At 37.9% G+C, this 23,955-nt stretch overlaps 3 protein-coding genes, 2 long non-coding RNA genes and 1 pseudogene across 5 annotated transcripts; 3 read left to right on the forward strand and 3 right to left on the reverse strand.

The window, feature by feature from the left end:
- On the forward strand, positions 286-1,087 carry LOC18771784 (protein DETOXIFICATION 45, chloroplastic). The gene is made up of 3 exons (XM_020568608.1): positions 286-444; positions 686-757; positions 912-1,087. Exons 1-3 carry the CDS (start codon positions 340-342, stop codon positions 1,029-1,031), a joined length of 297 nt encoding a protein of 98 aa, XP_020424197.1. The 5' UTR covers positions 286-339; the 3' UTR covers positions 1,032-1,087.
- Positions 5,712-6,985, forward strand: LOC109950211 (annotated as a pseudogene).
- Positions 7,267-8,115, reverse strand: LOC109950212. The gene has a single exon (XM_020568289.1). It carries the CDS (start codon positions 8,113-8,115, stop codon positions 7,267-7,269), a length of 849 nt encoding a protein of 282 aa, XP_020423878.1.
- Positions 8,265-14,003, reverse strand: LOC18771155 (transcription factor bHLH10). Its single transcript, XM_020568291.1, has 2 exons — positions 12,841-14,003; positions 8,265-8,540 (listed from the first exon to the last, which is right to left on the reverse strand). The coding sequence occupies exons 1-2, from the start codon at positions 13,672-13,674 to the stop codon at positions 8,265-8,267; spliced, it is 1,110 nt and encodes a 369-aa protein (XP_020423880.1). The 5' UTR covers positions 13,675-14,003.
- LOC109950248 lies at positions 9,434-10,095 on the reverse strand. The gene is made up of 2 exons (XR_002272554.1): positions 10,019-10,095; positions 9,434-9,517 (listed from the first exon to the last, which is right to left on the reverse strand). It is a non-coding gene; the product is annotated as an uncharacterized LOC109950248 (long non-coding RNA).
- Positions 17,267-19,812, forward strand: LOC109950247. The gene is made up of 6 exons (XR_002272553.1): positions 17,267-17,517; positions 18,045-18,105; positions 18,203-18,280; positions 18,376-18,437; positions 18,530-18,739; positions 18,881-19,812. It is a non-coding gene; the product is annotated as an uncharacterized LOC109950247 (long non-coding RNA).

The following is a 23,955-nucleotide window of genomic DNA, read 5'->3' on the forward strand; positions in this document are numbered from 1 at the left end:
CTTTTCTTTTTCTTTAAACTTTTACCCTCTCATATATCTGAAAATATAAGCCCTTTTTTTCAAGTGTTCTGCTTCAATTATTTGCTTGACTATCAACACTATCATAATATTTGACTTTTTTCGTTTTCTGATTGAGCAGTGCATGTATCTGGACAGTGTGTGTCTTAATGTTTCATTTTTTCTTTGTGATGCTAGTTAAACCTCGAGATAATTCTCTCTTGTCTTCCTTTTCAAAGTTCTTTCCCTAATTGCTTTTGTTTTCAACTCTGGGATGATACATGTGGTTTTCTTCTTGGAACAACTCTTGCTGTTCTTACTACCTTGACATTGGGAACATCAATGGCTGCTCGTCAAGGTCCAGTAGCTATGGCTGCTCATCAGATATGTATACAAGTTTGGTTGGTTGTATCCCTTCTAACTGATGCAATGGCTGCATCTGGTCAGGTATACTCTCTCTCATTTTTTCATCTCAGTTCGTATGTACTCATTTCCATTTGGTGATCCAGATCAATCAGTGGGTGAAGTCTAACTTTCAGTTTTACTTCACCCCGAGTGTGGAATTCTTTTCCTATTTTAACTGGACCAAATTTCACAGATTTTTGTCTGCAAATTGGGGTTTTGTGATGAAATGTGTGTCTTTGCATTTGACATCAAATTTACACAGCTAAAATGTGTTTGTTTGTAGGCCCTGATTGCTACTTATTTATGTAAAGGTGAATACAAAATTGTGAAAGAAGTTGCTGACTCCGTGTTAAAGGTATAGCTTTTTTTTATCATCTATAATTACATGGATGCTCCCAGATTTGCCTGATCTTTGGTGTAGTTTCGTTATGTTGCATATCAGAAAAAGAACCAACTGAATTCATCGCACCATCCAAAAATTAAATTTAAGTCATGCCACTTTCTTGCAGGGTCTAAAAGAAATGGTTGAGTGTTTGTCTGGAACTTTGACTAAGTCAACTGATGCTATTGGGCAAGACGATATTGAAGGTCCAGGAATGAAACCAACAAACCTCCTGAGGTTTGAATAAGAACTCTGTTATCTAGTATTTACATCATTCTTGAACATTGTAATGGAGCCCATCTGCTTGTATGCATATGTGATGATTTATGCTGAGGTTCCCATTTATAGCATGCCTCTTTTTTCTTTTTTACTTTGCTTTTTTACTTTTCGCTGGTCATAATGTGCGTGGCCGGTAGATGCATTTGGCACTATTGAACTGACTCGGTGGCAGTACAAATTACCATAGGTCCTATCTGAACTGCCCTCATCATGCTCATCTGTACTTAACCTAGTTGTTTTTGCATGTTGGTCTCAACCAAGTGTTGATTGCAATATTCTAAACAAGATGACCATATACTGTTATTTGATGTAGGTATACGTATGAGATGGCTTAGCTTTAATTGGTTTAGTTGTTCCAAGTTTTATGTACACAATCTCACAGTAACTGCCGAGTTGTTTTTCACTTCTCGTATTTCTCCGTGGTATTTATTCGCTCATATTCTGCTTATGGAGATGAAGTAAAAATTACTGTGGAGCTTATAGTATGTTTAGTTTATTTTGTGGGCATGACTTATGTTCTTGATAACCCTTTTTCTACAAAATCTCTAGTTTCTGTCATCTGAAGTCTTTTCAGTCATTCAAGTTAAAAAATCTCCAACCCACTTTGGAATGGCAGAACAAGTGTTAGAAGGCCATAAAGAAATAGCCACAAGTTCTGATACATGTACATAAAAAGTGTGAAGTTCAAACCTACAGACGACAAGGGAAGAAGGAAGCTCTGTCCCATAGAGGTGATCCATGGAGTAAACATGTTTATGCCACCATTCCAAATTGACTGGCCCCTCGAATTGCACAATGGCAATATGCTCTCCTCCTGCGACTCTAAAGTAGGCAAAACACTGGTGTTGGAAGGACATGTAACAGGGTTATTGTGCATTCCATTGTACAAGCTTGAATGGATTTTATTTTCTGTTGTATTTGGCCCTTCTCTTTTGAAGCATGCCAAAAATCATCCTGGTTTCGTAATATGTGGTTTGTGGCCAATTCATTTACCGTGGATGTTGCATTTTTGTACCCAATATTTGATAGCTGCCTTCTTTTGAAGGACAATTAATTGAGGGAGAGAATTACTTTCCTTTTGAATATGATTCCATGTGCAACTCCAACTATCATTTGAAAGGTCCACATCAATTCATGGTAATATAAGGATGGATAACAATTGTCGTGTCCGTCATAGTTGAATTCAGGATTACTTTCAACGAAGTGTAGACTTATTAGACCACATGCCATTGACATACGATATAACAGCAATATTAGGTCAATATAAGTGCACTATAGAGGCAATATTAGAGCAATATAAGGGCAATACGATAGCAATAGTATTCCACTATATATACAATAGGGTGGCAATATGCATACACTATCTACACAATATACAGGCAATATCAAGGCAATATACATGCAATAGAACTACAATATTAAGTCAATCTACATACAATACATACACATTACAGACAACATTTCACCCATGCAAAAGAAATCGCCACCGAACCTTAACAATACTATCCCGCGAAGGGAAAATGAAGGCAACAAAAGATCCATGTACTCAGGTGAGATGAACTGAAGCAGCACTCACCGTTACTACAGGTCCATCAAAAGATCCATGTCTTTGTCCTTTCTCCTCGCTGCATGCACGAGGCTATGATGAGCCATTCCTTCAGCATCCATATTCAGCACCTGCCAGACACCAGCTACATCAATTTCACTCCAATTGTAGTCTGGTGAGATGACCGAAGCATAATCTCGGAACATTTCGAAGCCGTTGTTGAAACATTCAACCATTTCATGGTTATATTCTTCAGATTGTGTGAATTTTTCGACGGCATTTGTCTTTCTCTCTTCCAATTTCAACTTCAACGACTCTAACTCTTTGCTCCGACTTTTTGCTTTTAGAGTTTGCTTCACCTCTCCTGCGTATGCTTTGTTCAACTTGTTCGCCAAGTTTCCCATAACTTGGCCATGAATATCGCACTTACTCTCCCACCAATCCGTTGCCTTTGACATATATTGGAGGTGGTGCTTGACGGCAGAGATTTGGTCAAGCGGATCATTGATCTCAGCCTCACTTCCAGATGAAGTGGGATCATGATTGGGAGTCCGAGGTGGAGATGGGAATGGCACATGCCACGGCTGGTCCCCCGGGTAACTGACATGCTCATTTGGAGGGCGTACATCCGACATCTTTAAGTATTGCTGGGGACAATTCACAGCTGTTGCCTGCAACAAAACAAATAAAGCTACATTCAGTCTCCAGTTGTAAACGACAACATGGTTAGCTTTAGTGGAGAATATGTGTGCTGCACTAAGACTAATTACCTTTCCCGTTAAAAAGGTGCCTCTGTTGCAGTTCTATATAGGAAGGTTCAGTTATATGTACGAACTACTATGAAGTATATTGCGTGTTTAGTTGGTGCATTCAATTGATGGGATTGCAAACTACACAATTAACTCCTTGGCTGCAATTTACAGCAGTACAACATTACATTAACAACAACAAAAAAATGCTTCCAAACGACAAAAAAGCAAACCTTAATGGGACATTGTAAATTGTGGATTTCAACCCAAAATAGGACTATGTCACTAAGCATTTATTGCGAATTTCAGAAAAGAAAATTGGAAATTACCGAAATTGGAAAATTGGAAAAGTGAAAACTTGGAAAATGGGAAATAAAGAAACTTGAAAAATTGGAAATAGAACCAAAGGAAAATTGGAAAATCGGAAATACGAAAAAATGGAAACTTGGAAAATTGGACATAGGAAAAAAGGAAAAATTGGAAAGAGGAAACTAGGAAATAAGATAAAATGACAGTTGGAAAATTGGAGAAAATTGGAAAATTGGAAAATTGGAAAATAGGAAAATAGGAAAAAGGAAAAAAGGACACTTGGAAAATTGTAAATTTGGGTAATTGGAAAATATAGCAACTTGGAAAATTGGAAAATTGGAAATTGGACAAAAGGAAACTTGGAAAATAGGAAAATAGGAAAAAGGAAGAAATGGAAACTCTGAAGAGAAGAAAATTGGAAAATTCTAAATAGGAAATAGGAAAAAAGGACACTTGAAAAATAGGCAAATTCGCAAATTGGATAATTGAAAATTTGGAATATTGGATAACTGGATAATTGCAAACTAGAAAATAAGGCAACTTGGAAAATAGCAAAATTGGAAATAGAACAAAAGGAAAGTTAGCAAATTGAAAAATTGAAAAATTGGAAAAAGGAAAAAGAAAGAAACTTAGAAAATAGTCCAATTGGAAAATAGAAAATTGGATAATTGGACAAAAACTGAATTTGAAAAATGGAAATAGGAAACAGGGACACATGGAAAATAAGAAAATTGGAACCGAATTGAAATTGTGGAAATGGGAAATAAGACAATTGCCATATTGGACAATTTTATTTACTTTCTGAATTAGGCAAAGTAGGCAACTTTTTTTAATTACATAATGGGAAAATGAGAACATTGAAAAATTGGAAAACTGGAAATATAACAAAAGGAAACTTGGGAAATTGCACAATAGGAAAATAGGGAATAGGCAAAAATAGGCAAAAATAATGAGAAATTGGAAAATTGGATGACACATGGAAAATAGGAAAATATGAATAATGGAAAAATGGAAACGAATTGAGATTGCTGAAATGAGAAATAAGACATTAACCATATTGGTCAATTTGAATGAGTTGGTCAATTAGGCAAATAGGCAAATCCCTTATTTGAATTAAATAATGGGAAAATGACCAAGTTCGGAACGTCCAACATACAACTATATTACAAAAAGGCATACAGTGAACTGGCTAATAACTCCCGCCCAATACTATCCCGCCTAAGACTCCCGCCCAATACTATCCCGCCTACGACTCCCGCCAATCCCTCCCGCCAATAACTCTCTGAGTTACTCCAGGTCATTAAAACCTGCCTATATTAATCAACCCAGCTGTTTGAAATGAAAACTTCCATCACATTAACTCCTGCTTGCAGCCATTACCTTCCCCACTGATTTCACTCACATTTCATTTAGTCCCCCTTTTTTCCAATTAAGTTGTACACCAGGCTACAATAAATATCGAAGACCATGGACCATTACCTCACACCAAACCCAACGCTTTCAATTATTGAAGGAGGGGAGACTTAAACACAAGCCAAGTCACCTAATTCACTCCCTGCAGACTTGGTCCATGGCATGCAGCAATGTCGAGGCAATACGATGTTTTGGAAAAATCTTCATGCAGACATAGTTTCAAAAATTGTGGAGGGCCAAGGTAGATGGGGTGTCATAAAAAACCGCACAATTCGCTCTCGTTATCATGCTCGCATGCATCTCCTACATATAAAGGCAATGAAAGCAAAAATTGAAATTGCCCCTGCCACTGCAATTATGGTATTCAAGGAATCAGAAGCAATGGCCAAGTTGAAGAAAGAAGAAGTGGAAAGCGGATTTGAACTTTTTCGTAAGTTTGCAAAAATAGTGGATCCGGTAGGATCTTGGGCCAACATCACTGTGGCCGGGGTCATGAATTTCATGGGTCGCGGTCACCGCACTTGAAGACTATGCAACTTCGAATTTGTCAACACCAGGGAAATGAAACTATGAGGCGGCCTATTTTTGTATTATGTAATGATGGGGTGGCCTGTTGTTGTATTATGTAAGTTTGGAATTAGGATTTTATGGAATGATGAAGCCTCTTTTTGTATTTGTGCGTATACAGTTTATCGGTGTCCAGTTCAGTGGCGATATAGCAGCAATAACTATACAATAAACATGCGTATAATGGCAATATTATGTCAATAAGAGTACAATAGAGTGATGATAGAGTTACAATATGATCCTATTACAGTACGTACTGCATCAGAATGTTTTTTAAATTAATTGGTCCAAAAAAATACGAATAAATAAACAAAAAAGTAATTACAATTTGGAAAAAGGATGAATTATACATCCCTTAAAAGACATATGGCCTACAATACAGACCTTCAAAATGAACTATATATATATAATGCATGCCTTGTAGCACCATCACATCCCCCCCTAAATTACACAAACATGACACCCCAAAACCTCATGCTCCTTCCTCTTTCAACCCCTAAATTATCCATTGGATGCCCAATACTAGATCACTACTTGGGGGGTGGGATACCCTGCAACTCCATAACAGAATTAGTAGGGGAGAGTGGTTCCGGGAAGACGCAGCTTTGTCTCCAACTTACGGTATGAGCTCAGCTCCCACCCTCACATGGCGGACTAGGGGGCTCCTCCGTCTACATATTCACAGAATTCAGCTTCCTATTTCGTCGATTGCAACAACTAGGCAACCTTTATCATGCATCATACCCCAACTTAATAAGGTTGGAGTCATTGGAAGACATATATGTTCATGGTGTTCATGATGCTCAACAACTCATCCATGTCCTTGGAGACATAGAAGCATTTATTGCCATTGATCACACCCGCCTACCTGTGAAACTCATTGTCATTGATTCCATTGCTGCATTGTTCCGATCACAGTATCAGACAACACCGGCAGATTTGAAACGGCGATCTGAAATGTTCTTCAACATATCTGGGACATTGAAGGGTTTAGCAAATAAGTTTGGGTTGGCGGTGGTTGTCACCAACCAAGTGGTGGATTTTATTGGGCCACATGATGGAGTGAATGGGGTGAGGTTGGGAAACTTGGAGTCCCTGGACACATCAGGCAGACGGGTGAGTCCAGCTTTGGGACTGGCTTGGGCACATTGCATAAATTCAAGAGTGTTCTTGGCAAGACATGAGCAATCTATTGAGGTTGACATTCGTAATGCTCCTTCAACAAGTATATGTAGTCAAACACACAGGACATTTCACCTTGTATTTGCCCCACATCTGGCCTATGCATCGGCTGAATTTGTAATCAGAAAAGAAGGTATAGTCGGAGTATCACAGTAACTGTGTAAGAAAGGAATTCTAAGAACTTTAATGTTTTGGATCCATTTGGAATTACATTCCAGTCCCTTTAATTTCGCACTCAAATTATAATAGCAATCTGGAAGCAATACCAGTGCAATAAACGTACAATATAATCGCAATCTGTCATCAATACAACATGCTGTAGCAATGCAACCGAAATTATGCAAATTTAAAAGAATTCCTATTCAGCATAACACGAAACCCACCATGAATAAAAGTAGAGTTTACATGACCTACCAAAGCAACACAAATCATATTGTCTAAGATACATTGCGCAATGGAATATTGTTTTTACAGGTGCTTTTATTGTGGCCTGCGGAACCGCACCTTGAGCACTTTCTTCTAATGGTGCCCTCTCCTTGCGAGGGAATTCTTATCTTCTTTCGTCTGCTTGACATGACCCTTGCCATGGGAGGCAGCACAACTCGACTTCGAACATCTTCAGGAATATCCCACATTCCGTGACGTTGTACCGGGTAGATGGTATCCGAATAAACATCCATCCAGGTTTTCCGAGTGTAATACCGAGAAGCCTTTGAGTATACATTTACTTTCAAGAAGCGGCAAACTGCAACTACATGCTTGCAAGGTAGCTGCTCAAGCTGAAACTTTCTACAACTACAACTGTTGTTCGTCAAATCTACGAGGCCGTCCTTATCACCGTCCAAAACATTAAACTGTGCATTATTTAATTTAACCACATTCATCCTTGCAGTATCCTCCAACCTGTTCCTCAACTTCTTCTCTCCTAAATTGGGGCACAATGTTGTTGTGCAATTCAAAGCCAACTCACGACGTTCGGTGAACCATTTCACAAGGAGATTAACAATTTCCCCTATCAAATGAACCACTGGCAGCATCCTTGCAAACATAAGGACTGAGTTGATTGACTCCACAATATTTGTTGTCATTACATTGTAGCGGCGTCCATCCATGTGAGCTCTAGACCACTTATGTAACCCTGCCTCTTCAAGATATTGAGCAACATGTTCCTTTCGCTTGATGTTGCGAAAATGACAATCAAATTCAGCAATGGAATAAGATTTCGCAGCCTGCTCAAAGTGCATAAGTATGTGATCACGCTTTTTCAACTTGCAAGTGCGTTTCATGTTCCCCTTCATATGATTTTAACACCCTTGTACTTGGATTTTAAATGAGTGGCATCCACGGCTATCACTGGGAGCATGGAAGAACGGAACCCTCTAATACATGCGCCAACCGCCATAAATAAATACACAAAGTGATTGTTCTCATCAGTTTAGATGTGTGTTTTTGTGCCGGGATTCATACGCTCCAATTCATAGCAATAAGCTGGAAGGATATAATATGCCTCCTCCGCTGATCCTCTAATGGACAATAGAGCTAACTCCTTTGCTTTCCAAGCTTTCAAATAATGGATGGTGCAACCAAAGCTGTGTTTCACATCTCTCATAATGTCACTTGGTGTGTATATTGTTCGAGAATCCTTCAACTTCCTTTTAAGTGAAGTGGCTACAAGTGCTACGGTTGCTTGACGATGCTTGTCACTTACGAACCTCAAATCACATTCATGGACAGTTGTACACCTCACAATCATGAAGCTGTATTCTCCAATTCTCGATGCTCGGACCCGCCATGGGCATGGACGTTGACAACAAACCACAAGCAACCTCTTAGTGCAAGAGAATTGCACCTTAAATTCAAAGTGGCCTCTTAATGCCGTGAACCGTAACTCCGTCAACAATGCTTTCTTACTAGAGAAAATTTGCCCAACTGTAATTTTCGGATTCCAATCACTTCGTGAAAACCCGCTGTCCAAATATGCTTCTTCATCATATACACCGGCTTCATTGTACCGGTTTTGTTCACCCATTTGACTCCAATAATGTTGACGAGTGGATTCAGATTCTCCTCCTAAACGCATTATTGGCAACTGGGTAGCTGTGTTCAAGCAGCCCAAATTAGGAGGGGCAGAGTACACTGACACTTCATTTCTTTCAGTACCATTATCACCACCATGCATCTCCTCCACCTCGCTAAAATCAATCATATCCATAAAATCTGTCCCTACTTCACCTCCCACGTCAGTGACATTTTTATTATTCCAAGTTACTTCATTGCTTTCAACAATGGCAACTGAAGAATGACCCATCCGACTACTATCTGTCGTGATATGCGTACTATGAACTACATCATTTGTCAGTCCTTTATCTTCTATACTCACGAGTAAGGGAGCTAGTTTTGAAGGTGTTACCTCGGAATTGTACTTCATAAAAAAATTGACATCATCATCGTCCTCAATCTTTATGTGCTTCCACTCATTCGAGGCCACCAAAACTAAGAATTTTAAGCAAACCTTGTCTTCCCTGCTGTTTGTATTACCAATCTGATGCACACGGTCCAACAGTTCAGCAAATTTGATAGTCCGTGGAACTACTAAGCCTTTTGAGTCACCCCCTTCGTATTTGCACATCTTCTTCGAGGTGACCCATTTTCCATTGTAGCACACGAGAATAACAATTGTCTCCATTTCTGACCATGACAAAACAACATTTCATTAACCCAATATAACCACAATAACCATACAATACAATAGCAATATAACCACAATATAACAGCAATATAGAAGCAATATAATGTCAATATAACAGCAATACGACAGTAAAATAAGAGGAACACAACAGCACTACACCAGTAACACATCAGAATCACACTATACAGATCTACTACATCAAATGGAAAATCCCAAGTTTCAAGATTCACATATCCAGACCAATCTAAATGCAATTGGTACAAACCCAGATGAATGAGCATGAATATTCAACAAAACCTAACCCAAAGAAATTAAAGCCAAAACGAATTTAACACAAACCCAAACAATCAAACTATAACCCATTTCACATAATCCCACTGATATTAATAAAAACCCAAAGAAATTAAAGCCAAAACGAATTTAACACAAACCCAAACAATCAAACTATAACCCATTTCACATAATCCCACTGATATTAACAAAATAACCATCAACACTACCTTTTCGAGGTCGGCAATCCACTAGAGCTTCAAGGTTGCAAGCAGCTATTCAGAAGACATAGCTAAAGGGAGGGGTTCGCGATTCCAAACAAAGAGCAAGAGATCGAATAGGGGAGAAACAGACATAACGAAGCTAGAGAGAGAAAGAGCTGCGCTATGAGAAAGAGAGCAAAGAGAGAGACAGAGAGTTGTGCTAGAGAGAGAGAGAGTCAAGAGATAGAGAGCCAAGAGAGACGCAGAGAGCTGTGATAGACAGATACCAAAGAGAAAGAGAGCTGTGCTAGAGAGAGAGAGAGCTGTGTGAGCTAAGAGAGAACAGAATTTCTGGACTTGTGAAAAAACTGCAATAAGTGGACAATAATTTTATATTTATAGGTGATAGTTGTACAAAAATTGGGAAGGAGTGGTATTTTTAATTACAATTATAAAAATGGTGGCATTTAGGGCTATTTCCCAAGAATCTTCTAGTTCTTCAATGGATGACCATATGAATTCTCAATTATTCGATGCATCATCGTTGACCCTAAATGGCCCAGTCTATCATGCCAAATTATAAAAAGTTATGGATTGTTGAACTTCTGGTTCACCATATAATTTGATTCTATTTCACTTATGGTGGTATAATATAACCCTGATGAAAAAGCTGGAAGTTTTTCTACTACATGCTTCTAGCATGAGTTAATAGAAGTGATATGAAGATATTCTTATTGAATTAAAAGCATTACACACAAAGTACATGAATTGAAACACTCAGCATACAATAAGCCTTTTATTTTAGAGCATTACACACGAAAATGTAGAAATTTGAACACACAACATAAGGTATAGCATAAAAGATCAATACAGAATTAATCAACATTCATGTCATCAATGCCATCATTGTTAGCCTTGTCATCATCATTGGCATTTCCTTCATTGATTGTGCGATCAATGTTTCCACTTGTTTCTATAAAGAAATTAGAAACCTCTAAATGGGTGATGTCTATCGGCTCATTGAAATCACCAAAAATGTTATCGAAATCAGTATAGTTTGTTTGTTTCTCTTTTCCCTTTCCCTTAATTGATTCTTGATATAGATTAACAAGATGTTTTAGCATACGATATGTACGTGACCAGTGTCCTTTTATTCCACACTTGTAGCAAGCAGCATCATCTTTCTTTTGGGAATTATGCACAACTTTCTTTTTCCTTTTCCTTCATTATTATTCCACTATTAGTGGTATGATGTGTTTTTCTTGTTTGAATAACTTCCTCAATTTTGGGAACTGTAATGAACATGACCATGACCTCGGCCGCACCCATGACCGTGTCCACGGTCGTACCCATATTTTCTTGCATTTGCTTCAGGCGATAATGTATGCATATTCTCATTTGTATTCACTTCAAGGATTGGTTTTGAGCCAGTTGAATCAGACTAATAATTTTTCATTAAAAGTTCATTATTTTGTTATGCAACAAGGAGACATGAAATCAGTTGGGAATATTTATTAAACACCCTTTCTCTATTGAGCATCCAATCATATTGAGCCTTTGGAAGTATTATACTCTTTTAGTCATCATATATTTCTTCCAAATTTTTCCAGAGAACTGCTGGATCTTTCAACCCAAGATATTCAGTTTTCAATCCTCCATGAAGATGAAGGAAAATCATTGCTTTTGCGCGATCCTGCAGGGATGCTTGATTTCCTTGCTTGATGGTATTTCCTAGTTTATTCCCATGCAGATGAATTTCCGCATTGAGAATCCACGTTAGATAGTTCTTGCCAGAAATATCTAGTGCAGTGAAATCAATCTTAGCAAGATTTGACATTGTTGTATATCTATAAAGATAGAAATAAAGAATTAATAAAAATAACAGTATGCATTAATAATATAAATGTTTAGGAAAATAATTTTAAGGAGATGATTGGATTATAATATGTATTTTATGTACTTGATGCTACAGGTTCAAGTTTAATAAAATTTAAGACTTCTAGCTCTTAAATTATCATATCATTCAGAACTTATGGTTCTAAGATTATTTTGATTTTAAACTTCAGGTTTAAATCATTAAGATGTGAACTTCAGGTTTCCACTCAATTCAAAATAAAATTCATTTCTTATAAAAGTATTCATGATATTACAATTATCATTTTAGTTTAGAACTTCGGATTCCAAAAATATTGGTCTATGAACTTCGGGTTCATGAATGATAAAAATTCATCTTCATCATATCAATATTGTAAGTTTAAAGATTAAAAAAGCTGATATATAAAGTTTGGCCGTTAACTATGTAAATATATATATATATATATTTATTTAAAAACAATAAGTATGTTTTATATAAGATAAAAGCCCTGCACGAGAATACAAAAATGGATAATATAGAAGATTCATGCTTTGACGTAGCTTCCACTTGTATTAATTAACATGTGTATAGCTATATCTAAATGAAACTTGGTTAGTAAAAATAGCACTCATATTAATGATTGAACTAGTAAATATAATAAAAAAAACGGAATATAAATTTAGATGGAAGAAAATTATACCAAGATCCTTGAGTGGTTAGAGACTCGTGCTGATAACGTGATATAAAACTTAGGGTAAATTACTCAAATGGTCCTCAAACTTGTACTCGATTTACATTTTGGTCCCTAAATTAAATTAGTAGTCCAAATGGTACATAAACTCTATATTAATCGCCCATTTGATCCAACCGTTATATTTTCTGTTAAATGTAACCAAATTTTAAGGACAAATACGACTTTTCATAATTAACAAATAAAATAGGGTTAAAATAAATACAAAATTAGAAAATAATTGAAGAAGAAGAGAAAAAAAAAGTGTTTGGTCCCTTTGACGTCTCCTCTTCCAATAGAACCCATTTCTCTGGAGAACTCCAACACCCCATTCTCAAATTGCTTCCCATTATTAATCACATCGGAGTAAACCCCTCCTCCAATCCCCTCTCCCTCATCCCCACCACTAGTAAACAAAGACCCATTTCTTGAGCCTGGCAAGCTGTATCCATGTGGCAATGACTGAAGCAATTCCCTGAACAATGGTGGCTGTGGAGGCAGGTTCAAATGGAAAAGTGGGTCATAGGGAACCGAACTCGCTGTCCCTGTCGGGGTGTCAATCCCACCATGGACATCTCCGAGGAACCCCAAAGAGTTCAGAAAATTCGAGCTTCTCGGGTTGGGGTTTGTGAAGGTAATGGACGAGTTTTGGAGAACAGAGGAGGGTGAGCATCTAGGTAAGCTGAAAAGGTTGAGAAGGTCAGGTGTAGGTGGGTATGCACCATTAGCACCATCTTGCAATTGTTGCTGCATCTGATCATGGACACCATGAATATTGTCCCAATTGGTTTGTTGCTCAAAGGAAACCAAATGGTCAGTATTGGTGCTGTATGGATTGAACCCAAGTTCATTTTGGAGCTCAATTTCCATGGCAGCATGATGATCTTGTTGATGAGGGTAGGAGAGCTCTTCCATGGAGAGTCTCAAGTTTTCTGCAACAGCAAAGCTGTTGTTGTTGTTGTTGTGGGTTTCTGAGGGAGAAGGCATGAGAACTTGTGGTGGAGGTGACAGGGGAAGAGGGTTGAGGTTGAGGACACTTTCTGCTGATTCTGGCATGGAGTTTTGGTCAAAGTTGCAGCCTACTGTATCTTCATACATTTTTGGACCAGTCTTTAATTTGTCTTCTGGAGCCTTTTGGCTTTTATGGGTCTGTTTTGTCTCTCTGCAGCATTTTCACATAAATGGGGCCTGGGATGGAGGGTGGTTGTTGGATGGGTTTGGGTGGAGAGTGGTTGTGGGATGGGTTGGGGGTTGGAGCTTGAGGGTGGTGGCCATGGGGGAATGGAGAGAGAGAGAGTTTTAACGTACGAAATGACCAATTTGTCCTCACATTTAACAGCAACATTGACAGAATGTAACAGTTGGATCAAATGGGCGATTAAAATAGAGTTTATTTACCATTTGGACTAATAATTTACTTTAGGGACCAAAATGTAAATCGAGTACAAGTTTGAGGACCATTTGAGTAATTTACCCGGACTTATGGAGAAAATTTAGAAGAAGATAATAACCATAGAGCTGCTCTTCTCAAACTTGTAATTTAATTCTCTTAATGCCTTGTATTTATGGACAAAATAGAGTATAACTATTTACCACACTTAACAAATATAATATAGGTAAATTACAATTACATCATTGTGGGTAAAAACATAGTGGCAAGAATTGTGAGAAAAAGTATATAGTGGGCATCCATAATAATTAAATTGATTTATAAGGCCTTCTCCAACCAATTTGGTCCTAAACCTAAATTTTCCTCCTCTAAAAAGTAACTATTTGGTTTTTGCCCGAACTCAAACCATTTTTTCCCTCAACCCTTCAGACTCCAATTTTAAGTTTGCGACTTTATTAAATTGTTTAATAATGGTTTAAGTAAATTTTTTTTTTTTTTTTTGTGTGGATAACTTTTCTTCATTTAATCTTTTTAAATAACTTCATAATTTAATTTTGTGAACAATTTGATTTTAAAAAATTGAAATTCCACAAATATAATTATATTCGAGAAATGGGTGGGTATTTATAGAGTTTAAAGTGAGTTTTGGGGTTGGATTTGATTTAGATTAATTTAAGATATTATTTTGATCGTTGAATTTTATTTTTTACTGTTAAAATAGCTTGGATTTAATATTGATCATTGGATTTGGGTTATTGTTGAAAAAAAAAAAAAGGCACGATACCAACACACGATAGTTGGCGTGTGATAGCTTCTGCAGCAACAACAGCGACACCTGGTGTCCATTGATTCCTCCTTGCACATGGGCTGCGTTAGTCTTGAGTGGGCTACACCAAAAGTTTTCCTGTCCAGTTTGGCTCCAAGTTTGGGTTTCCCAAATTTTGACCCCTTACTTTTCTTGAGTTGGGAGAAAATTTGGGGGCCAAATTGTAGCGATGGTCCTTGGACTAAAACAAACTTTACTTTTCGTCCCTCATATTGTTAAATTTTTACGGTGGTATTTGAATTATGCCTCCACTTTCAGAAATCATCATTTCCGTCATCTCAGTCAACTTTTCAATTAAAAATCATGACATGGCAATGACAAGTCCTACTTGGCATGGGCAAAAATGTCTTTTCACACAAAAAATTTAAAAAATTAATCAAATCTCTCTCTCTCTCTCTCTCTCTCTCCAGCCCCGATTTCTTCCCCCAAGTGATTTCTCACCCAGATTTCTTCACCCACCCAAATTTCTTCCCAACCCCGATTTCTCTCTTTCTCCCCCCCAAGAAGCAAAACAGAGAAGTGATTAACATCCCCCCCTCCCTACCAACGAACCAGAACCCCAACCCATAGCAACAATTTTGCCAATACACAAACACATAGCTATAAGAAGTGACCAATTTCTCTTAGCAGATCAATACACCTAACCAAGAAGCTAGCAAATCCAAAGTAAACAAAAAGTGGGGGATTGCGGGAGAGAGAAATTTCTTTTGATGGTTTTGTTGTACGTTCTTGGGACTTTTATCTGTTCAGTGATGAGGCTTTTGCAATTTAAGTTTAAGGAATATACTTCTACTTGTTGGAAACTATTAATTTGGGAAGAATGTCATTATGAACCATCAGTATGTTCTCTACCTAAATGTACTGCTGGAACCGAAAGAATCGAACTACCATTTAGAGAATGGGAAGAGTGCTGGGTTTCTTCTGAAGTGTGCTCCTCTTCTATTAGTATTCAACCAGAGGAAAGAGTGTCTTCACTTATTAATGTCATTTTAGCCATCCTTCAACCCTCTATCATTTCAGCCTCCTTCAAAGATTGAACCAATTTCTATTCACAAATCCATAAGCAAAAGAAAAGATGCCTCTGCTTCTCTGTTTTGATCAGATCTATGGTGGAGGATGGGGGCTGGGGTTGCGGGTTTGTGGGTGTTAGGGTTGCGGGTGTGGGTAGAGGGTTCTAGGGTTGGGGGAAGAAGAAATCGTCGGGGGAAGTGGGAGAGCGTAGAGGAAAGAGGGAGAGAGAGAGAGAGAGAGAGAGAGAGAGAAATTTTTTTTTATGAATTTTTCAATTTGCCCTTAATTTTGATAGAAAATTTAACTAAGTTGACTGGAAGACCAATGATGCAACATGAGATCTAATTAAAGTACCACCGTAACAATTTAACAATATAAGGGACGGAAAGTAAAGTTTGGTCTTAATCCAAGGGCCATTGCTACAATTTTACCAAAATTGAGTCATAATTTGAGATTATTTGGGTTTGGCCTCAAGGGTTGAAAATGGCCTAACAGAAGTAAATTCAAAGGGCAAGGTCGGGCCAGATTTTTTTTAGAAAATTCAAAGCCCCATGGGTCGGGCTTAAGAAAGCACATTGGGCAGGGCCGGGCCTAAACGGGCCTACATCATTAAAAAAAAATCATAACTTAATCATAAAGGCATTTTAGTCCAAATTTGAGATTAAACTCACTTAATTCCAATATTTTCACATCAAACCAAATTCATAAAACACCCAATAAAGTCACACAACTTATAAGATTTTCTACACAAATAATAAAATCAAGTATTATTTTTGAGGTTATTACATAATTAGACCATAATACGTTTTAAAAAATAATAAGTATCAAAAAAATATTTGTTTTAAAGGATGGTATGAATAAATATGCAAATATTTGGTGATGTGTTCAAGAAAAACATGATTATATTTGGTAGTACAATTATGTTTCGTGATATGATTATATTTGGTGATGTGATATGTTGTTCATCTTATATATATAATTGTTGAATTAATAATTGACACAAATTAATGTGCTAATCATCCAAATATAAATTAGGAATAAGTAAAGAAAAGTAAATGAAATGAAACAAATTATATGTGATTTAAGTGATAAAGTCCTAAACCTAAACTTTTATTTATACATATATAATACATGTATGCGGGCCTAACGGGCCGGGCTTTTGTGGGTGGGACAGGTCGGGTCTATGGGCCGAGTTGGGCTTCAGACACCCAAGCCCAAGCCAAGCTTAGCCCAAGGCGGGCCGAACCATCTCAAAACCCATAACGGACCGGGTCAGACTTTTTTCCAATGGGCCGGGCGGGCTTCCATTGGCCCATGAGCCCGCGGGCCAAATGATAAGGCGTAATCCAACAGTATAAAAAGTCAAAATGGGACACGTGTCCGGAATCTGATTTCACAGTTTCTAGGCTAGGGCAGCTGCTGCATATGCATATAAATTTGGGATTTAGGGTCGAGCCATCTCTACGGATACGGCGCCGCAAAATAAGCTGCTGCTGATGCAGCCGCCACAGCCGGCATCTCCAGCGTCTACAACTCACGTGCCCTAACCGACTCCTACCTATCCGACCTGACCCTCCGGTACCTTTCCGAGTGGGACCCTTCGGCCTCCGCCACCGACGACAATAGCCGAAGTAGCTCTATGTATCTGGCGACGTCGTCGCATTTGATGTCCTAGTATTCATGGCCAGCTCCCGATGTCGAGCCCGGCGTGAAGGTTCCTCACTTTCCGCTCTCTGTTTGGTTACTGCAATTTTGTTCTGATGTAATTGTTTATTGTTTCTTTGATAAGAAAGTGAGAATCTTGAATATGGTTATGATTAAAGTTCATTGCTTTAATACGACGTTTACTGAAAGTTTCTAATCGTAGTATCATAGAGATCAAAGAGTGGGAATGCAGTTGCTGCATACATTGCTTAAATTAGCTTATTTCTAAGTTAATCTTGTATGCAATTGTATTTCTGATTTTATGTGTGCTTTTTAATTTGCTTATCAGCAAGTATGAATATGATTTTTTGCTTAGAATTAGTAATGTTTGAAACTGATTAGTATTTCAAGCTTACTTTCATAAAGTCAGTTCTCCACAGATTTCACCTTAGATCAGTAATCTATTAATTTTAGAAATTGAATTTGTTGATCATAGATTGCAGCTGTTTATGTGCTATTGTCTGTTTGCTCATTAATTGATAAAGAGACAAAAGTTATATTGCAATAACTAACGGAAGTTTATGATTGGTTCATTAGGTTCCGCTTGTCGCTTCCAAGTGAATCCCTTACTGAGAGACATGGAGAGCCAGATTGTCCAGTAAGTTGCAATTCAATTTTTTTTTGTCTTTTTGCAGAAATGATACTTTTAAACAATTTAACTGGATATGGATTCTTTTCCCTTTTTTATGTTGCAGTATAAATACTTTATAAAGACTCAAAGATGCAAATTTGGTATGTGGTGCAAGTTCAATCATCCGAAGGACAAACTGGCTGTAAGTGCAAATGATATGTGGATTTTCCAAGAGTTAACTGTCGTTTGGACCTATTCCCTATTTTATTATGATATGATGCTCTACTATGGTTTTAGGTTGCTTCAGAAAATGCTGATTTTTTGCCTTACCTGAGAGGCCTTCTGAACCCCCATGTGCAGTAAGATATATTTCCATTACTTTTTTGGTGTGCGTTATCTATCTATCTATGTCGTAGATTTGCTTATATTCCATTTCATAATTTTTAAACAGTTCCACTAGTAAACGGGGCAATGTAAGTTTGGTGCAACCTGCAAATTTCATCACCTGAAAGATATCCTGATACCATCAGCCGAGCAAGAGAATACAATTGGAGAAACTAGGACAACAATTCAGCCGGAGGGAACTGAATTTGCTGTGAAGCCTCTTGTTTCATTCAGCCCTGCACTATCATTTAACTCCAAGGGTCTTCCTGTAAGACCGGTAAGGACGAAGCAACACATGAGCCTTTTATTATTCTGTTTGCATTACGTCCAGATTTTTAGTTACTTCTTTCTTCTTCGGATTTAACTGCTTTTTGATGTTGTAAATTTATGTTGATCATGTATCTTTTGCTTCTAATAGGGTGAACCTGATTGTCCATTCGATTTCTACCTAATTGGAAGGTCAGCATATGTATAGTTTTGTTGACTTATACTGTGATAAAAGTAAAAGGAGACTGAGAATTCCTAAATGACAAGAGAACAGAAAAAGGCACTATGGGACGATCTTGTTGCTGCCTCCACCACGCACTCAGCACCGTCAACAATACCTCCTTTGGTGAGGAGAAGGCCACGCAGAGAAGTTTGTAATCGGTAATGTCCCAAGTTTGTAATCAGTAATCTCACGGCATGAATTCTTTATAAAGTACTGCAACATAAAAAAGGGTATTTATGTGATCCACCAGTACTTGGCCGCTTTTCTTGTGCATCAAGGCCTTCATGCGATCTGATAATCAACTTGAGTTGAAATTTATTGAGAAAATTCTGAGTGTAGTATGGACCCCAAAGCAGACCAATGCCTTTCTATATTTGGAGAAAGACCAGGAGTCATTAAGGGATCTGACCACATCATGTCACCAGGAACCAAGTTGGGACCTCCTCATGGAGCATCAAGAAAGGTCCCAACTTGATTCTTGTTGACGTGATGTGGTTAGATCCTCAATGAATCCTGATCTTTCTTCAAATATAGAGAGGCATTGGTCTGATTTGGGGTCCTAACTGCATTGAGAATTTTCTCAATAAATTTAAACTCAAGTTGATTATCAAATCGCATGAAGGCCTTGATGCACGTGAAGAGAGGACATTACTGATTACAAAATTCTTTGTTAGTGGGATGCGATTTGCGAGGCTGTACCCTTACCCTTCATTTGGATGAAGGAATTGAAAATTACATATTATTCTAAAATGACAGAATTTGGATCTCTGTCATTTAAATTTCAATGTTTGGATTTATGTATGTCGGATTTTGTAAATAATAGAAATTTCAATGTTTGGATAGCTCATTAAAATTGTAAATGTCAGAAATTAAATATTTTGTGAAATTGATAATTTATTTCTAACTCATAAATGACATTTGTATCAAAAGAAAAACCAAACTCACAACCAATATAGAATGTACTCCAAATAGAAAAGGCTTAATTGCTGCAGTGCCCCTTGAAATATTGGTCAATTTATTATACCCCCTCAAAGTTAAAGTGACTCACTTTGCCCCTTGACCAAGGTTTCATGTGTCACTTAACAACTTTCCGTCAACGCCATTCGAAGTTTTGTTAAAATGATGACGTGGCAGGGGTATTTTGGTCAATCCAACTGAGTCGGGATTTTTCACCAATCTGAGGTTGTGACATGTACTTGTGGACCCCACCCCTAACATCTGATATAGCTAAAACGATTGAATTGCTTGCTTATGTGGATTTGTGGACCCCATCTCTAACAAAACAGCCACTATAATCTCTGAAAACTCACAAATGAAAACAGAAAATCAGATTGGGAGGGAAAATTGAGATTTGGGGATTTTAGAGTTAGGGTTTGAGAATACGATCAAGAAAGGGAGAGTGCTGTGAGTTAGTTTCGAAAACTTGAAGGCAAGAAGAAGCGATGCGACTCGACGACAATGCCCGTTTGGCGAGAAGTAGGAGCAGGGCAACCTGTGTACGGTAAGTGATTCTTCTGAAAAGGGACCTATTTTCTGAAAAGGAATCTTGTCTTTTGATGTGGAAAAGAATCTTGACCTGATAGTGATTTGCGTTGTGTACAAATTGATAGTCTTTAGGTGTTTTTGTGTTATGTGTTGTCGGTATAGTGGGTTCTAATGTAGTATAGCTTTCCTAATGTGGTCTCGTTTTTGTTTTCTTGTAGTTGGCTTTGAATATGTTAATCGAACCATGTTTGTTGTCTTGCTTCTAATAATTGGCTTAGAATACTATTTTGATGTTCTTAAAGACAAACCTTTTTTGTTTGTGTATAGAGGATAAAGAGTTGGTCACTTTTGAAGTACATCATGGGGGTAGACTTGTGAAAAACAAATAGAATAAGTGGTGTTATATTGGTGGGTCTGTAGGATATTTGGATTGGTGTACTGTAAAGTATATAAATATGTTAGAGATGTGGGAGCAAGTGAAACTGCTTTGGCACATGGGGAAAGTATCACTTAAAGGAGTAGTAAATGATGAGTTACTGGATATAGACACATATGGTGAGCTATTAAGTTTGTGTGATAAGGTACCACTTTCTTATGAGAGAGTGGTGCTAATTTATGTACAACACATTGAAGAGGAAGGTGTTACAGTGAATGAGGATTGTGAAGAAGTAGGTGTGGTGTTGAATGAGGATAGTAAAGAGGAAGGTATGACATTGAATGAGGATAGTGAAGAGGAAGATTCGGCTTTGAATGAGGATATTGGGCTTGTTACTGATGAAAATGGGGCTTTTATTGAAGGCAGTGGGCCTCTGAACAATGATAAAGAGGGTCGGCCTTTTACTGAGGATCATGGGCTTGCTTGCAGAGTTGAAGATTGAGTTTCAAGTGATGATGATGGGGCCCTGAACAATGAGGGTAATAGGGCTGATATAGGTGAGACTGATGTGGAAGACAGGAATGAAGATAGTGAAGAAGAAGACAAGGAAGATGACCTTGATTTTATTGACAATGCTTATGAGCAGAGTGAAAATGAATGTGAGTTGTTGAGAAAGGACAATAAAGCATTTGAAAATTATGTAGACCAACCTGAAGTAGTTGAAGACCCAAATGCCCTTGTAGACGAAGATGGGGAGTAAATTGATGTAGCTAAAAGTGATGTTGAGAGCTTGGATAGTAGCTCATATGATGAGGATGATGGGAACCAAAAGAAAAGGAAGAGGAAATTGCCTAAATTTCAAGAATTTAGGTCGGAAACAGACATGCGCAACCCTGTGTTTAAGCTGGGTTTAAGATTTGCAACCATTGACCTATTTAGGAAATCAATTAGGAACTATTCAATTATGAACAGAAGGATGATTAAATTCAAATGCAATGATCATGACAGGGTGAGGGCAGTGTGTGCAGGGAATTGCAACTGGGTTTGTTTTGCTTCAATAGTGAATAATAGTGAATGGGTTTAAGTGAAGAAGTTGGTTGACGTGCATGATTGTGGGACAATTGACCACAACTTTCATGCTAACTCAACATGGTTAGCTTAGAGATATGCTACTCAACTGTCTAGACTACATAATTGGGATATAGGAACCTTTAAGCAGCAGGTACAGGAAGATTTGTCTGTGATAGCTTCTAAATCCCAAATATATAGGGCAAGGCAAAAGGCAACATCCATAACTGAGGGGACTTATAAAAAACAGTATGAGTTGTTTTGGGATTATGCTGTTGAATTCAGAAAGACAAATGTGGGTAGCACAGTCATTATCAAATGTGAGTTAGAGGGTGAAAGGCCAAGGTTTCAAAGGATTTACATTTGCTTGGCTGCAGTTAAACAAGGGTTTTTGCACGGATGTAGGCCAGTGATAGGATTTGATGCTTGTCATATCAAAGGTCATCACCCTAGACAATTGTTATCTGTTGTTGGTGTGGATCCTAACAATGGCATGTATCCTATTGTGTATGCAGTGGCTGAGGTGGAGAATTATGAAACATGGTCATGGTTTTGTCAACTGTTGGCAGAGGACCTTAGAATCGAAAACAACACAAGATATGTCTTTATCACAGACAAGCAAAAAGACTTGATTGATGCAGTGCATGATCATTTTCCAAACGCTGAGCACATACACTACCTCAAACACTTAGAAGCAAATTTTTTGCTTGCTGGTCACAGAGGATTGGTGTTGAAATTGCAAATGAAGAAAATCGCAAGGGGCACAACCATCCCATGGTGGGATACTGAGATGAAAAATATGAGACAGTTGAGCCAAGTTACATTTGATTGGGTGGCGGCCTTAGATCCATCACAATGGTGTAGAACTCACTTTAAAACTCATTTCAAGTGTGACATCTTTTGAATAATATGTTTGAGGCTTTTAACGGTGCCCCTGTGGAAGTCTGAGACAAACCCATTTTAACCATGCTAGAGAGGATTAGATACTATATTATGTTGTTGATGGTAACTAGAAGAACATCTTGTGAAAGATGGAAACATGACATTGGTCCAAATGATTTTTGGCATTTTGGAGAAAACGAAGAAAGAATCATCTTGGTGCATTCCAAAGCTTGCTGTGGAGAGTTTATATGAGGTCAAAAACCATGATGGAAGTCAGGTTGTGGTTGATTTGGCAATGCATAGTTGTTCATGTAGGAGATGGGATATCATTGGGATTCCATGCAAGAATGTTTGTGCTGCCATTGGGCAATTAAATAGGGATCATATTGCTTATGTTGATGCTTGTTACAAGAAGAAAGCCTTTATGAGAGTTTATCGTCCAATGGTTCACCCAATGACAAGTGAAGACTTGTGGCCTAAGTGTCATAAGTCTCCCTTGATGCCACCGCTTGATCACAAACAACCTGGGAGACCAAGGAAGAAGAGGATGAGGCCAGCAGGTGAACAACCATGCAAATCTAATCCTACAGCCACCAAGTTGCAGAGGTATAACTTGGAAACCAAATGTTCAATTTATAGACACTGCCCTAAGGCAAAAGAATGCACTAGCAGTCAGGTTCGTCTCTTCCCAAAATACATTGGCAATGCATATTTGTTTTGGATCTTTATTATTTATTTATTTTCAAGTGATTCTCTTCTTATGTTAGTTCCCATGTAAACCAAAGGTGAAGAAAACAATTGACACGACATCAACCAAAAGGGTTACAAGACAATCAATAGCCAAGAAACTTGTTAGTGACTTTCCTTTGATACATATTTAGAGGAAGAGGTATGGGATGTAGTTGATGTAAATTGCCTTGTGCTTCAATTTTTAGGTCTGAAGAAGGTTGGAAACTGGCCAGTGTTCTGAAATTGCCCAATCTTCTCAAAATCCACATGGTTCTTAAACAGCCCAAGCTTCTCAAACTGCCCCAGCATCTCAAACTGCACCAGCTTCTCAAACTAGCCAAGCTTCTAAAACTGCCAAAAAAAAGAGGTTCAAGTCTTCTGTAAAGAGGATTAAATTTCCCAAAAAGAAGGATGGTTCTCAAACTGTGCAAGGAACTGAATTTGTGCAAGCTTGTCCAGGTTC

The sequence above is a fragment of the Prunus persica genome, chromosome G7 (assembly GCF_000346465.2).
Source record: "Prunus persica cultivar Lovell chromosome G7, Prunus_persica_NCBIv2, whole genome shotgun sequence".
NCBI lineage: Eukaryota > Viridiplantae > Streptophyta > Magnoliopsida > Rosales > Rosaceae > Prunus > Prunus persica.